Source organism: Mobula birostris, chromosome 12 (genome assembly GCF_030028105.1).
Source record: "Mobula birostris isolate sMobBir1 chromosome 12, sMobBir1.hap1, whole genome shotgun sequence".
Classification (NCBI taxonomy): Eukaryota; Metazoa; Chordata; class Chondrichthyes; order Myliobatiformes; family Myliobatidae; genus Mobula; species Mobula birostris.
In genome coordinates, this window is record NC_092381.1 from 64,998,689 (window position 1) to 65,011,558 (window position 12,870).

Below are 12,870 nucleotides of genomic sequence, written 5' to 3' on the forward strand. Positions count from 1 at the left end.
TAGTAACAGACTGAGTCCACCGAGATTCACCACTGAACACCACAGGAGATCCTTATTCCCTGTGGCTATAAGACTCTACAACTCCTACTCCTTAAGTATATAAGTATATGGTTTCATTGCACATCTGTATTTCGCACTATTACTTTTTGATGCATATTTTGTATTCTGTTTCATATCTCAATGATTACATTTTGTTTTTTGAAGTATATACTTCTGACTGAGCAACCTTGCAACAATAATTTCCTTCTGGATAAATAAAGTTTTATTTTATCTTCTAAATTCTTAGAGTTCAATAAATGTTTTTTGTTTCCATATCCTTGTTATTAGATTTCAGAGTCACCGTCAGGATTGTCCTAAACCCCTGTTCCCTAGTGTCCAATGCAAGTGGGCAGTTCTGTCTTTGCTGGCAGTTATTTTGTTTATGAATTTGCACTTTTTAGCGATGTGCTTCACGTTGGGACATAAAGTACAGGGATACCCTTAATACACATTTAGAGGCTGGCTGATTCCCATCATACTAATTTGAAAGCTTTTTGGCTTTTGCACCCAAGTATCTTGTTCCCTTCCTTTGCCGCTGTGACTGGTTTTCCATCAAACCAACTTGAAATACTGGCATCAAGTGAACATGAAAAAGACAGCACTGTTGTTATTACCACTCTGAGGACTTGTTTTATACTTCTAAAAATTGTGCTTTGGTAAAGCTGCTTCAAATTTTTAAATATCATCTCATTGATTTGAAGATGTATGGGTGGTATGGACAGTGAAGAAAGGTTGTCAAAATCCACTGAGTATGTGGGCTGAGGATTGCTAAATGGAATTTAGTTCAGATAAATGCGAGATGTTATTTTGGAAACTCAAACCCAGCAGGGTTTTCACTGTGAACAATAGGGCCTATGAAGAATTGTAGAACAAGTACCTTTAAGTTCAGGAGCTGAAAGTGGAGTCACAGGTAGACAGAGTGATAAAGAAGATGTTTGGTGTGCTTCCTTTCATGAGTCATAGAGCATTGAATATAGAAGTTGGTAAGTCATGGTATGGTTGTACAAGATGCTAGTGAAGTCGCACTTAGAGTATTGTGTTGAATATTGGTTACTCTGTTATCAAGCTGGAAAGAGTGCAGACAAGATTTTCAAGGATATTGCCAGGACTTAGGGGATGAGTTACAAGGAACAATGGACAGGCTAGAACTTTATTCCTTGGAGCTTAGGAGATTGAGAGGTGACCTTAGAGGTGTATAAAATCATGAGAGACATGGATAGGATGAATGCACTCAGTCTTTTTCTAGGGATGGAGAAATCAAAAACTAGAGGCTTTAGATTTAATGTGAGAAGGGAAATATTTAATAGGAACTTGAAGGACAACTTTTTTTTTTACACGAGGGGTGTATTTAGGGAATGAGTTGCCAGAGGAAATGGCTGAGGCAATAGATTTTTCTAAAATACAGTTGAACAGGTGGATGGATAGGAAAGGATTAGAAAATTATTGTCCAGGCGCTTGCTGATAGGACTAGTTTAGACAAAGGGAGTTTCCACACTCTGATTCAGTACAGGCTATTCTACATGGTCTATTAATGGTTTAGCTCAGCATTTTAAACATTTTTGCTTCACATCTATAATTTGTGAATCTGTGCACTGAATGATTCCTTAACACTCAGTCTGAAGATTGCACCTCATTGCTTGTGTCAATGGTATGACGACATTTGCTGGCTGTTTTTTTCCAAACTTGTATTTCGAATCTTTGAAGTTGTTGGCTCTGAAAACTCTCTTTGCTATGTTCCTAAGAGAGACTTTATTTGTGGTATGAGGCACCAATAAATTGATTAATACTTAATGTGCAACTGTGTCTATTGCCAGCAGCAATACTTACTTACACTTTCCAGGTTTGGCTGTGCTGTTCCGTTCTTACTGCCCTTCCTTGGAGCTTTTGATGTTATCATTTCAAAGTTAAAGTTCAAAGTAAATTTATTAACAAGGCTGTGAAGTACTTGTAGGCATTCACAGTAGATACAGTCAATGTAAAACTACACACAATAGAATAGAATCAATGAAAAACTACACACAAATAAAGACGGCCAAACAACCAATGTGCGTAAGAAGGCAAACTGTGCAAGCACAAAAAATAGTAAGTATTGAGAACATGGATTGTAAAATCTTTGAAAGTGAATGCACAGGTTGTTCGGTGCCGGGGTGAGTGAAGCTATCTAAGCTGGTTAAGGAGCCTAATAGTTGAAGGGTATTAACTGTTTCTGAACTGGGTTGTGTTGGATCTGAGGCTCCTGTACCACCTTCCTGAAGGCAACAGAAGAAGAGAGCGTGGCCTGGATGGTGGAGGCCCTTGGTGATGGATACTGCTTTCTTGTGGCAGCACTCCTTGTAAATGTGCTCAGTGGTAGTTAGGGCCTTTTCTGTGATGGACTGGGCTATGTTCACTACTTTTTGGCTTCTTCATTCATGGGCATTGGTGTTTTCATACCAGCCCACAATGCAACCAGTCAGTATAATCTCCACTGTGTATCTATAAAAGTCTGCTGAAATTTTAGATGACATACTTTATACTTTGTACTTTATTATTGCCAAACAATTATACTAGAACATACAATCGTCACAGCGGTATTTGATTCTGCACTTTCCGCTCCCTGGATTACAAATATTAAATATTAAAAATAGTAAAAATTAGTAAATATTAAAAATTTAAATTATAAATCATAAATAGAAAATAGAATAATGGAAAGTAAGGTAGTGCAAAAAAAATCGGAAGGCAGGTCCAGATATTTGGAGGGTACGGCCCAGATCCGGGTCAGGATCCGTTCAGCAGTCTTATCACAGTTGGAAAGAAGCTGTTCCCAAATCTGGCCGTGAGAGTCTTCAAGCTCCTCAGCCTTCTCCCGGAGGGAAGAGGGATGAAAAGTGTGTTGGCTGGGTGGGTCGTGTCCTTGATTATCTTGGTGGCACTGCTCCAACAGCGTGCGGTGTAAAGTGAGTCCACGGATGGAAGATTGGTTTGTGTGATGTGCTGCGCTGTGTTCACGATCTTCTGCAGCTTCTTTCGGTCTTGGACAGGACAACTTCCATACCAGGTTGTGATGCACCCTAAAAGAATGCTTTCTACAGTGCATCTATAAAAATTAGTGAGGGTTTTAGGGGACAGGCCAAATTTCTTTAGTTTTCTCAGGAACTAAAGGCGCTGGTGGGCCTTCTTGGCAGTGAACTCTGCTTGGTTGGACCAAGTCAGGTCATTTGTGATACAGGTTTCCCCCGCCATCCGAAGGTAGAGCGTTCCTATGAAACAGTTCGTAAGCTGAAATGTCGTAAAGCGAAGAAGCAATTACCATTTATTTATATGGGAAAATTTTGTAGATGTCAGCGAACACTCCAGCTAGCTCACTTGCACAGGCCCGGAGAACCCGTCCTGGGACGCCATCTGGGCCCGTCGCCTTCCTTGATTTATCTTCAGGAAGGCCCTTCTAACGTCCTCCTCGGCGACGATGAATCTCGATGCCACCAGGTCTGGTTCATCCGGAGGGAGCGGGATGCTCCTCTTCTGTTCGAATCTTGCATAGAATAAGTTTGGTTCGTCAGGAAGAGAAGCGCCACAGTTATTGATATTCCCAGTCTTTTCTTTGTGCCCAGTGATCTCATTTAGACCCTGCCATAGCCTACTGGTATCGCTCGATATTGCCTCTTGGCGCCCTTAATGGCTTTCCGGAGTTCACGCCTGGATTCCGTGTAGTGACTGGTATCCCTGGGCCTAAAAGCCGCAGCTCTAGCCTTTAAAAGGGACTTGACCTCATAATTCGTCCAAGGTTTCCGGTTAGGGAATACCTGGATTGTCTTGCGAGACACACAGTCCTCTGTGCATTTCCAAATAAAGTCTGTGACAGCTGAGGCATACTCATCAAGGTTAGCTGCTGAGTCCTTGAATACTAACCAGTCCACCGATTCAAAGCAGTCTCAGAGGACCTCATCCGTTTCCCCCGTCCAACGCGACTCTACTTTTGACACCGTGACCTCCCACTTCACTTTCTGTTTGTAAGCCGGGAGGAGAAGTGCGGCCTGATGGTCCGATTTTCCGAAGTGAGGTCGTGGGTCGGAACAGTAGGCATCCTTGACTGCTGTGTGGTAGTGGTTAAGTATATTCGGGCCTCAAGTGGGGCAGGAGACATGTTGGTATAACTTTGGCAGCAACTTTCTGAGGTTGGCTTGGTTAAAGTCCCTGGCTGTAATGAGCAAAGCCTCCGGATACCTGGTCTCAAGTTCACTGATGTTGGCATACAGTATGTTCAGAGCACACTCCACGTCCACCTGGGAGGGAATGTAGACTGAGGTGACTGAGGTGAATTCCCATGGTAGATAGTAGGGACGACACTTCACCGACAGGTTTTCCAGGTCCGGGCTGCAGGAGCTTGTCATTGCCACTGCGTCCGAGCACCACGCAGTGTTATCAGTCGGCAGACACTACCTCCCCTCGTCTTGCCCGAAGATGCCGTGCGGTCCATCCAATGGATCAAAAATTCCTCATGTTTGGATGGCACAGTCGGGGGTGGCAGGGGAGAGCCAGGTCTCGGTGAAACAGAATACACAGCAGTTCTGCATCCCCCTGCAGTAGGTGAGTCTCCCTTTAAGATCATCCACCTTGTTCTCTTTGGCTTGCACATTAGCTAGTAGGATGGTGGGCATAGGGACCCTGAAGCCCCTCAGCTTCAATATGACCAGCAGCCCAGCTCTTTTCCCACACTTCCTCAGTAAATAGTGCATCTTTCCAGGTTTCCATTGATGCAGTGTGTTGTTGTCAGCTCTTTGAGGTTGGTGGATGCACCCCACGGGGATCGATCAGCGGGTTGTGTCATCGGACGCTCCGGGTCGGGCCGAGTGACGGGGGAGGCTCCGCTGCCACTTCCAGCTGCACTTACGCAAAATTCTGAGAAAGTAGAGGTGCTGCAATGCTTTCTTTGTAATAGCATTTGTACTTACTTGTCCCAGGAAAGATCCACTAAAATGATAAGGCCAAGGAATTTAAAGTTACTGACCTCCTCCACCTCCGATCCCCTAATGAGGACCTCTGGATTCCTCCTCCTTTCATCAATATAATTCTGTAGTCAATGTTACCCTTGCGAACATGTCCACCACTTGCATATCAGGATAAGTGACTGAAATTGGTCATAATTTTTGAACTTGCCAACATATCTATCATGTCCATTGGCAGCTGCTGTTGCTCTACCAGGAGAATCTGTGAGAGCTTCTCACAGAAGTGTGCTATTACTGCCAGTATATCCCGATAGACTCTTTAGCACTGCTTTTAATTAAAGGAAATAACAGATTCACTAAAAAAAATTCTATCCCGAATTAACTGTGGTGATTTGCACAAGTTTTCAGAAATTATGTGCTCCACTATGTTCCCTAACCATTGTAGTGTATTATGAAAGGCCAGACTGAGAAAATAAAAAAAACTTTCAAGCTTGCTGGCTGTAGGAAAGATAGAAGGTATTTTATAGGAAGGCTTTAAATGTATGAAGGAGAATTTTAAGATTGAAGTACTGGTAGAGGGTCACTAAGACAGGTCAGGGGATAAATGACAAAATGTGGGTAAGGATATGTTTGACCAAGTTTTAAATGGAAGTTTATATTGCTAGCAAAGAGGAAATGTGTCCAAAAGAGTAGAGTTGAAGTTGGAGTTAACAAAGATGTGGATAAAGGTTTCTGCAGCAGATGAGTGAGGGAAGAGTAGAAATGTATGATTATGGAAACAAACTGCCTTGCCAAAGGAGCACATATTAGGACTAGCAGCTTCCTGTCAAATTGTGACCTTGTGGTTTTGTGCAGTGTTGCGGTTCATTCTCAACTAGTGGCCATCATTTGTCTACTGCAAAAAATGTAGCAGTGCTTCTGTTCAAAGAAATTGAATAATATTTTTTCATACAACGTGTAAAAAGAGATTCTTTTCTTTAATGTCAGTGTTTATCTTGAACATTCTTCCTCTTAAAGAGAGCTTTTTAAAAAAAGTTGTGTCCAATGTTTTGCATTACTGAAGTTTATCAAACATAAAGAATTATCATTTAACTTAAATGTACCTTAACTGTAGCCTTACTCGAAGATGATGCTGATAATCAAGTCCTGAAGAAGGACTATGAGAAAACATATAAGAAGTATCAGGGTTTAGTTATCAAACAGGAGCAGCTACTGAGAGGTAGAGATTTGCTGTGTTATTTATTTCAGATTGTATAGTTGAAGTATTTATTTTCACTTAATGTTTTTCTCAAGAATAGCAAATTGGTATAGCATGAACTGAGGTAACTCCAAATGTTGATATCCAGGAGGGGATGGCTTGGGGGAGGTGAGAAGGTAGTAAGTGGGTGATTGATTGTACTGTGGGGAGAAAGGAAATTCTTTTGACTGTTTCTGGGGGGAGCTTTGAATAATTCTCATTTAAGCAAATGAAAATATTTTTTGATATATTTAACTTTAAGATGAATAGTACTAATAGGTAATTTTGTTTGAGAGAGTTTATTCATGTTCAGTGTTACTGCTTTAGTTTTGCATGATTTCTTTTTAAAATGTGTTAGCAAGTATAATTTGGTTTATATAACTTACGAATTATTTATAGTAACACAACGCCTTTAGATTCTTTTTGTGCAGTTTTTCTGAACTAATGTTTTTTTTAAATGGTCTTTGCTAGTTGCCTTCTACCTTTTGTTGAATTTGGCTGAAGACACGAGAACTGAACTCAAAATGAGGAACAAGAATATTGTCCACATGCTTGTGAAAACACTTGATCGAGAAAACTTTGAGTTGCTGATCCTCGTGATGTCCTTCTTAAAAAAACTTAGTGTATTTGTAGAGAACAAAAATGATATGGTATGTGGGCTACTTTTCTGAGAATATTTATGTACACCAAGCAGATAATTAAAAGTACAATAGTGGTATATGATTACATTGAAGTTAGAATTTTCACATGTCCTTGTGACTGTGCAAATATGCAAACCAGATTGATTAAGGGATTCAACATGACAATCATTCTTTCAAGCATTTTGTAATGAACAAAAGCTGTCTTCCTTTCCAGCAATATTTTATTTGAGTCGTGTTGGTCAGAATCAGGCCCTGAGGCCCAGTGAGTTTGCACTGACTCTGGAGTAGCTGTTTACACTAATCATACACTAGCCCCATCTGTAACTGAGAATGAATTACTGTATGTACTGGTACTCCTCATACCAAAATGTTTTCTTAGAATAGTCCAGTTTTTGATTTAAAAAACAAGTTGGCCAAGTATTTTATCCCATATTCTTTTGTTACTGTCTTAGTAGCTTGATCTGCCAGTTTCAAATATATGTGAGTATAATCTTCAGGTCCCTCTGCTTTTACATCCTTCTCAAAATAGAACTGATTGGCTTTTAATTTATTGAACATTTGGATTACATTAGCAAACAAGATTTACAGGATTTTAAAAATTCATGTACAGGATGGCACCGGATTTACAAATCTTAAAACAAAGTAAAAAAAAATCTATGTAGCATGAGACTTTAACAGATTTGTGAATGTTCATTTAGCAAATTAAATTTTAGACCACGCAGAGCAGAAAAATATGAAGAAACATTGACAAGTAACATAAAGAGGAAGTTTAAAAGCAATGGAAAGTAAAGAGTAAATACTTTGCTCTTAACCAGATGAACCATGACAAATGCAAAAAGAAATCAAGTTTTTTTTTAAAGTCATACACATATTTAAGCATGTTTTATGGCAATGTGAAGTATGTTGATGTCCCATGCTGCCTGGGTACAGGTTTGAGATCAAATCATAGAAGTGGCATGCAATAAGTGATATCTAATTGATTTTGAAGATGGTGCATGAGGAAAGGAAATGTTTATGGGTAGCAGCATTAGTATCTTAATTTCTGTTTATCAGAGTTAGAACAATATAGCATGGGGACAGGCCCTTCAGCCCATCATATCTGCATGGACCATGATGCCAAACTAAACTAATTGCTGCTGCCTCCACATAATTGATATCCCTTTATTCCCTAACTGTTCATGTGTCTCTCTGTATGCCTTTTAACTATTGCTCTTATATTAGCTTCTACCTTCTCCCCGAGCAGCTTATTCCAGGCACCTACTTTGTGCAAAAAGCTTGCCTTCTTGAACACGTCCCTCTCTTGTCTTAAACCTATGCCCGCAAGTAGTTAATATTTTTACCCATGAATAAAACTCTGTCTACACTATATATTTATCAGATCACCCTTCACCCTCCCATGCTTCAAAAAAATCTCTCTTGATACCTAATACCTTCTCATTCAGGCAACATCCTGGTGAAACTCTTCTACAGCAGTACAGACAAAATACTGGAGGAATTCAACAAGTCACACAGCATTTATGGAGGTGAATAAGTGGTGGATGTTTAGGGCTGATAAAGGCTCTAAGCCTGAAATTTTGACTTTTTTTTTCCCTCTCCATAGATGCTGCCTGATTTGCTGAGTTCCTGTTGTTGTTGGTCAAGGTTTCCAGCATCTGTAGAATTTCTTGTGTTTTTGATTTTTGAAACTCTTCTACCCCCTCTCCAAAGCCTTAGTAATATGGTGACCAGAATTGTAATACTCCAAATGTGACGTCACCAAAATTTTATACAGCTGCAAAATGTCTACTCAACTTTTATAGTGTTTCTGATCAACATCTGCATTGCATATGCCTTCTTTACTGCCCTTTCCAAGGTGTTGCCACTTTCAGGGAGCTATTGTGATCGATTTTTGAATTTATTTAACAATATGAAATTTAAATTTGTAAAAGGTGATGATTCCAAAATCGTATTTACTCCTTTGAAAAATGTGGGACTAGGTGGCAATGCTGATTTTTCTAAGTTGTCTATTGCTAATTACTTGTTCAGAATCAACTGGTACATTAGAGTCTCATATAGGACAAAAAAGATGAAATTTTATCCCCCCTAAAGGACTTAGTTTTGGTACTTACACGATTACTGTTTGCTGAGACTAGCTACTTTTTATTTGCCTAGTTGGTAGAGTTCAATTTGGGTCTCTGGATCAGTGATTTAGAACTTAGGCAAACTGCTCAATTACTTAACCATAATATCCCACTATTACACCTGATGTAACTTGCTTCATGACCCCATAATTGCTGGGATTAATCTCTGGCTGCTTGCAATCCTCTAGTACTTCATTTTGTGAGATTTTGTGATCGTGAGTGGAAAATGGTGGATAGGGATTGTGCCATCCGACTGTAAGTTGAGTGGAACCGAATAGCAATTTGCACTGGTAGACATTCAAATGGTGATTATGACCAGTCTGTCCGTTTTTACCCAGTGAAATGGTGAAGCCAATTCCAGTTCATTTATTTTAGATAGAAGTTGCTTAACAAAACTCTCAATCAGATTGGCGACTTTCCTGGCTGTACATCTTGCACAATGTGCTGCACTGGGCAGTGTATGATCCACTATGGCATTGCGCTAATGAAACTCGGACTGTTGTTCAAAGTATATTGAGCTATAGCTCTACATAAATTTTTAGTGAAAGGATTGAGTTATATCAACAAGATTTTCCTCCATCTAAAATACTTTATATGTATTATATTTTTGTTTGAATTTTAAATAAGTATGTATGAGACTTTTTGGTAGGGGTTTGGAGGAAAATATCATGTTAATGTAACTCCTAAATTTTCCAGGCTTCTCATACTGGTTAATCAGCTTTGGAAGTCTTTGAAAAGTCACACCTGGAAGTATTCCGATGTGAGTAACAGAGGCATTCATCAAAGCTGCAACATGAACAGTTGTTTCAAATCTTGCTACCTTTCCGAATGCAGTTTTGTTTAGTGTTGAATAATGGTGCCATTCTTACGTAAATGAATAATTGTTGAGAAAATTATTAAGACAGTTGTCTGTCTGAAAACATGACTTGTAATCTCCTTTGTTGTTGTTGTAGTATTGTTACATTTAATTTTTAACCATCAAGGAAACTTAGTTGACTTTGTACAATTTTTAATAAAAGAAAATGGGCCATTTGCATTTTTTTTTTACTGGAAGTTAATTAATCACCTGGCAATATAATTAGTCATACCCCAAATGCAGCTGCCAAATGGAACTTGTATCAGACAAATTGCAGAATGAGAGATTTTCATTCAGTTTTGTATCCATTTTAATTTTTTTTTACCAATATAGTAAATTTCAATTCTATCTTATATATTGCATGTTAACCAAAGGGCCTTAAATGTACTTTTCCTATTAAATATTTGTAAGGTTTATCATTACAAGCATATTACATATAATTGATTGTTATCCAACTTGTTTTCCTGGAGGTACTAAAATTTTAAAGTTAGTATGGGATTGCATGCGACTGTCTGAAGACTTTAAACGTTTTATAATGATGTGCTAAATCTTAACCTTATTGTAATTAAATCCATCTTTTCTTAAGCGCATTTTGTCATTATCCTAATGCTTGTGCATCAAGAAAAACCTATAAAGGCATTAAGCACTGTTTGGTGATGAAAATGAGTTACAGAAAAAGCGATTTGGACATGCAGATGTTTCACGTTAACAGCCAGATGAGTTGTACATGGACCCCCATATATGCGGTGTCCTCACAAGTTCTCGATTTCTTTTTTATCTCACCTGTGTACACATGGTATGAATTTGCTGAGAGTGGGCAACTCACCAAAGCTCTTTTAATTAGATCATATATAAAGTGTTCAATGAAGAGAGCTGACTGCTATGGTATTGTATGTATTAAAATTGTAGCTGGTTGGTAGAAAATAAGTTCTCTTTTATTTAAAACTCCTTTCTAGCCTGCAGTGTCTCCTTGCCTTCTCAGTTTTCTCTTAGAGCAGCAAAAAAGAAAATCTGTCTGTATATTTGGGGGAAAAAAAACAATTATGCTTGGATCTAATAGTTGCTTCATTGCAGAAAAGTTGCTCTTTAGTAAAATCATTAATACAGTAATCATTTTTCTTAATATGGATATCCCTCCATTTAAACAGATTATTGGCAAAATCAAATAGAACAATTTTATTTCAAAGGAGTAATTTAATTTTGGTATATTATTGGTTTTTAGACATTTACAGTTCTGTAATGCTAATTCAACTACCATAATGTAGGTAGTTCATATAGTTAAACAGAATTTCCATTCTCTTAAAGAAATAGGCATATTTGCCCCTCTACTGAAAAGAATTGAGCTGGTCCTAGAAGGAGAAATTTACTTACTCTTCCAAAGTTATCCATGGATTCAGAGCTCTAGGCACAAGATATACCATTGAAAATTGATATTCACATTAGATCTAGATGACTTAACTTGGAATTGTTTCCTCAGAGCTGAAAGTGTATTTGGCCATTTTAAGCTTTTTAGATAATAACGCTTCATACTGTAGAGTGTAAAGCTGAATTAAGTGTAAGATGAAGTATATCCACAGCTATTGCAAATTCAGTCATTCAACTGCTGCTTGCTTCCTTTTTGGTGATGAGTAAATATCTACTTAGTGTACACTAACACAGCAAATTTAAAAATTACATTTGGTGTAAATTTTTATGGCCACTGTAAAATGTATCTGACTATATATAGTTTCTGGCTGCCGGTCAAAGCCTTTAAATTACAAGGGATTCTGCACCCTTGGTATGTGTCAACATAGGATGATCAAATAATGGTTTCATTTTGTTGGAATCGTGACTGGATAGATAGTAGAGGTTAACTTAATGGAGAGGTGTATAAAACACTTAGTGGCACAACAATGCTTTGTTGTACTTGTGCCATTTTAACTGCTTTACTGAAAATTTATACCAGCTTATGTCTCAGTAAAACAGTTTAAAAAAAACTTAAGTAGTAACTTTTGTTAGAGAAGTAGTTTAATTTAATGAAGAATCACATAAGGAAGTACAGATATTATCATTGTAGTCAAGATTGTAGATTCTAAATAATAAAAATTAAATTTAGTTAATTTTTTTTAGAAGTTAAACTTCCATTCAGTTTGACCGACAAGTGCTGTGTCAATCAGGGTTCCCACTTATCATTATTCAAATTTCAGTTTTAACAATCTAAGATGTGATGTGACATAACTATGCAAGTGAAGCTTGTCTAGCATTCACAATGACAGTTTAATAAAATGATATCTTACTTTAAGTTATTACTTGATTGATTGAGCACATGCTATTTCTCATTAAGAACATTTATTCTGGTGGCAGGGTGGAGATTCCTATTCTTGAGATTCCTGACTGACATTCAAAAATTAATTGGTTGTAGTGTGGGATGCTTAATAATTTGTTGTTTGTGGAGTTCAATGCTGTAGAAAACTAATTTTATTTTTACCAAACCCTGGATGCCAGTACACCACCAGCCAGCATACTTGACGCATTACCTTAAAACCATACATTTTTTTTGTCACCTCTATCCTCAAAACATTTGATATTTGAGTGTGAAACATTAGATGCTTGTGAGTTATTGAATCAGATGACATGGGAATTATTTTCTCAAACTTGTACCTTCAGAGTAAAATAAATTTTTAAGTATGCAACAAGAAATGGTAAAAGGTTACATATATTTTCTTTGAAGAGAATTTTGTTGGATGTTTCATAACACTAAACAATGGGAATAAACATTATTAAATAGAGTAAAAGGACTACAATAACTACTGCATTTTATTTGATTGAAGTTGTGTCTTGGCGTATCCAGAAAATTGGTACATCCTGGAACCTGAAAATAAAAGTATGCTGCATTTTCTTTTAAAAGAAAATACAAGCTCTTTTAAAAAAAACATTTTAATTGCTAGCTGGGCTATCGTGAAAGATCAGTGGGAGGCTGATGTTGTGAAGTGAATTCTTGACTTCACCATCTCAGATGCCACAGCCTTGCAGTGGGTTATTAACAAGAATTAAGGGTGTATAATTTGTCCAA

General features: G+C 37.9%; 1 protein-coding gene across 2 annotated transcripts in view; it reads left to right on the forward strand.

Annotated features, from left to right (window-relative positions):
• Positions 1-12,870, forward strand: part of kifap3a (kinesin-associated protein 3a) — a 239,773-nt gene that overhangs the window by 87,260 nt on the left and 139,643 nt on the right. For both annotated transcript variants that reach the window (XM_072273953.1, XM_072273954.1), the window contains 2 exons: positions 6,085-6,183; positions 6,673-6,851. In XM_072273953.1, coding sequence (XP_072130054.1) covers positions 6,085-6,183; positions 6,673-6,851 — 278 coding nt within the window. The remainder of the gene's footprint in view (positions 1-6,084; positions 6,184-6,672; positions 6,852-12,870) is intronic.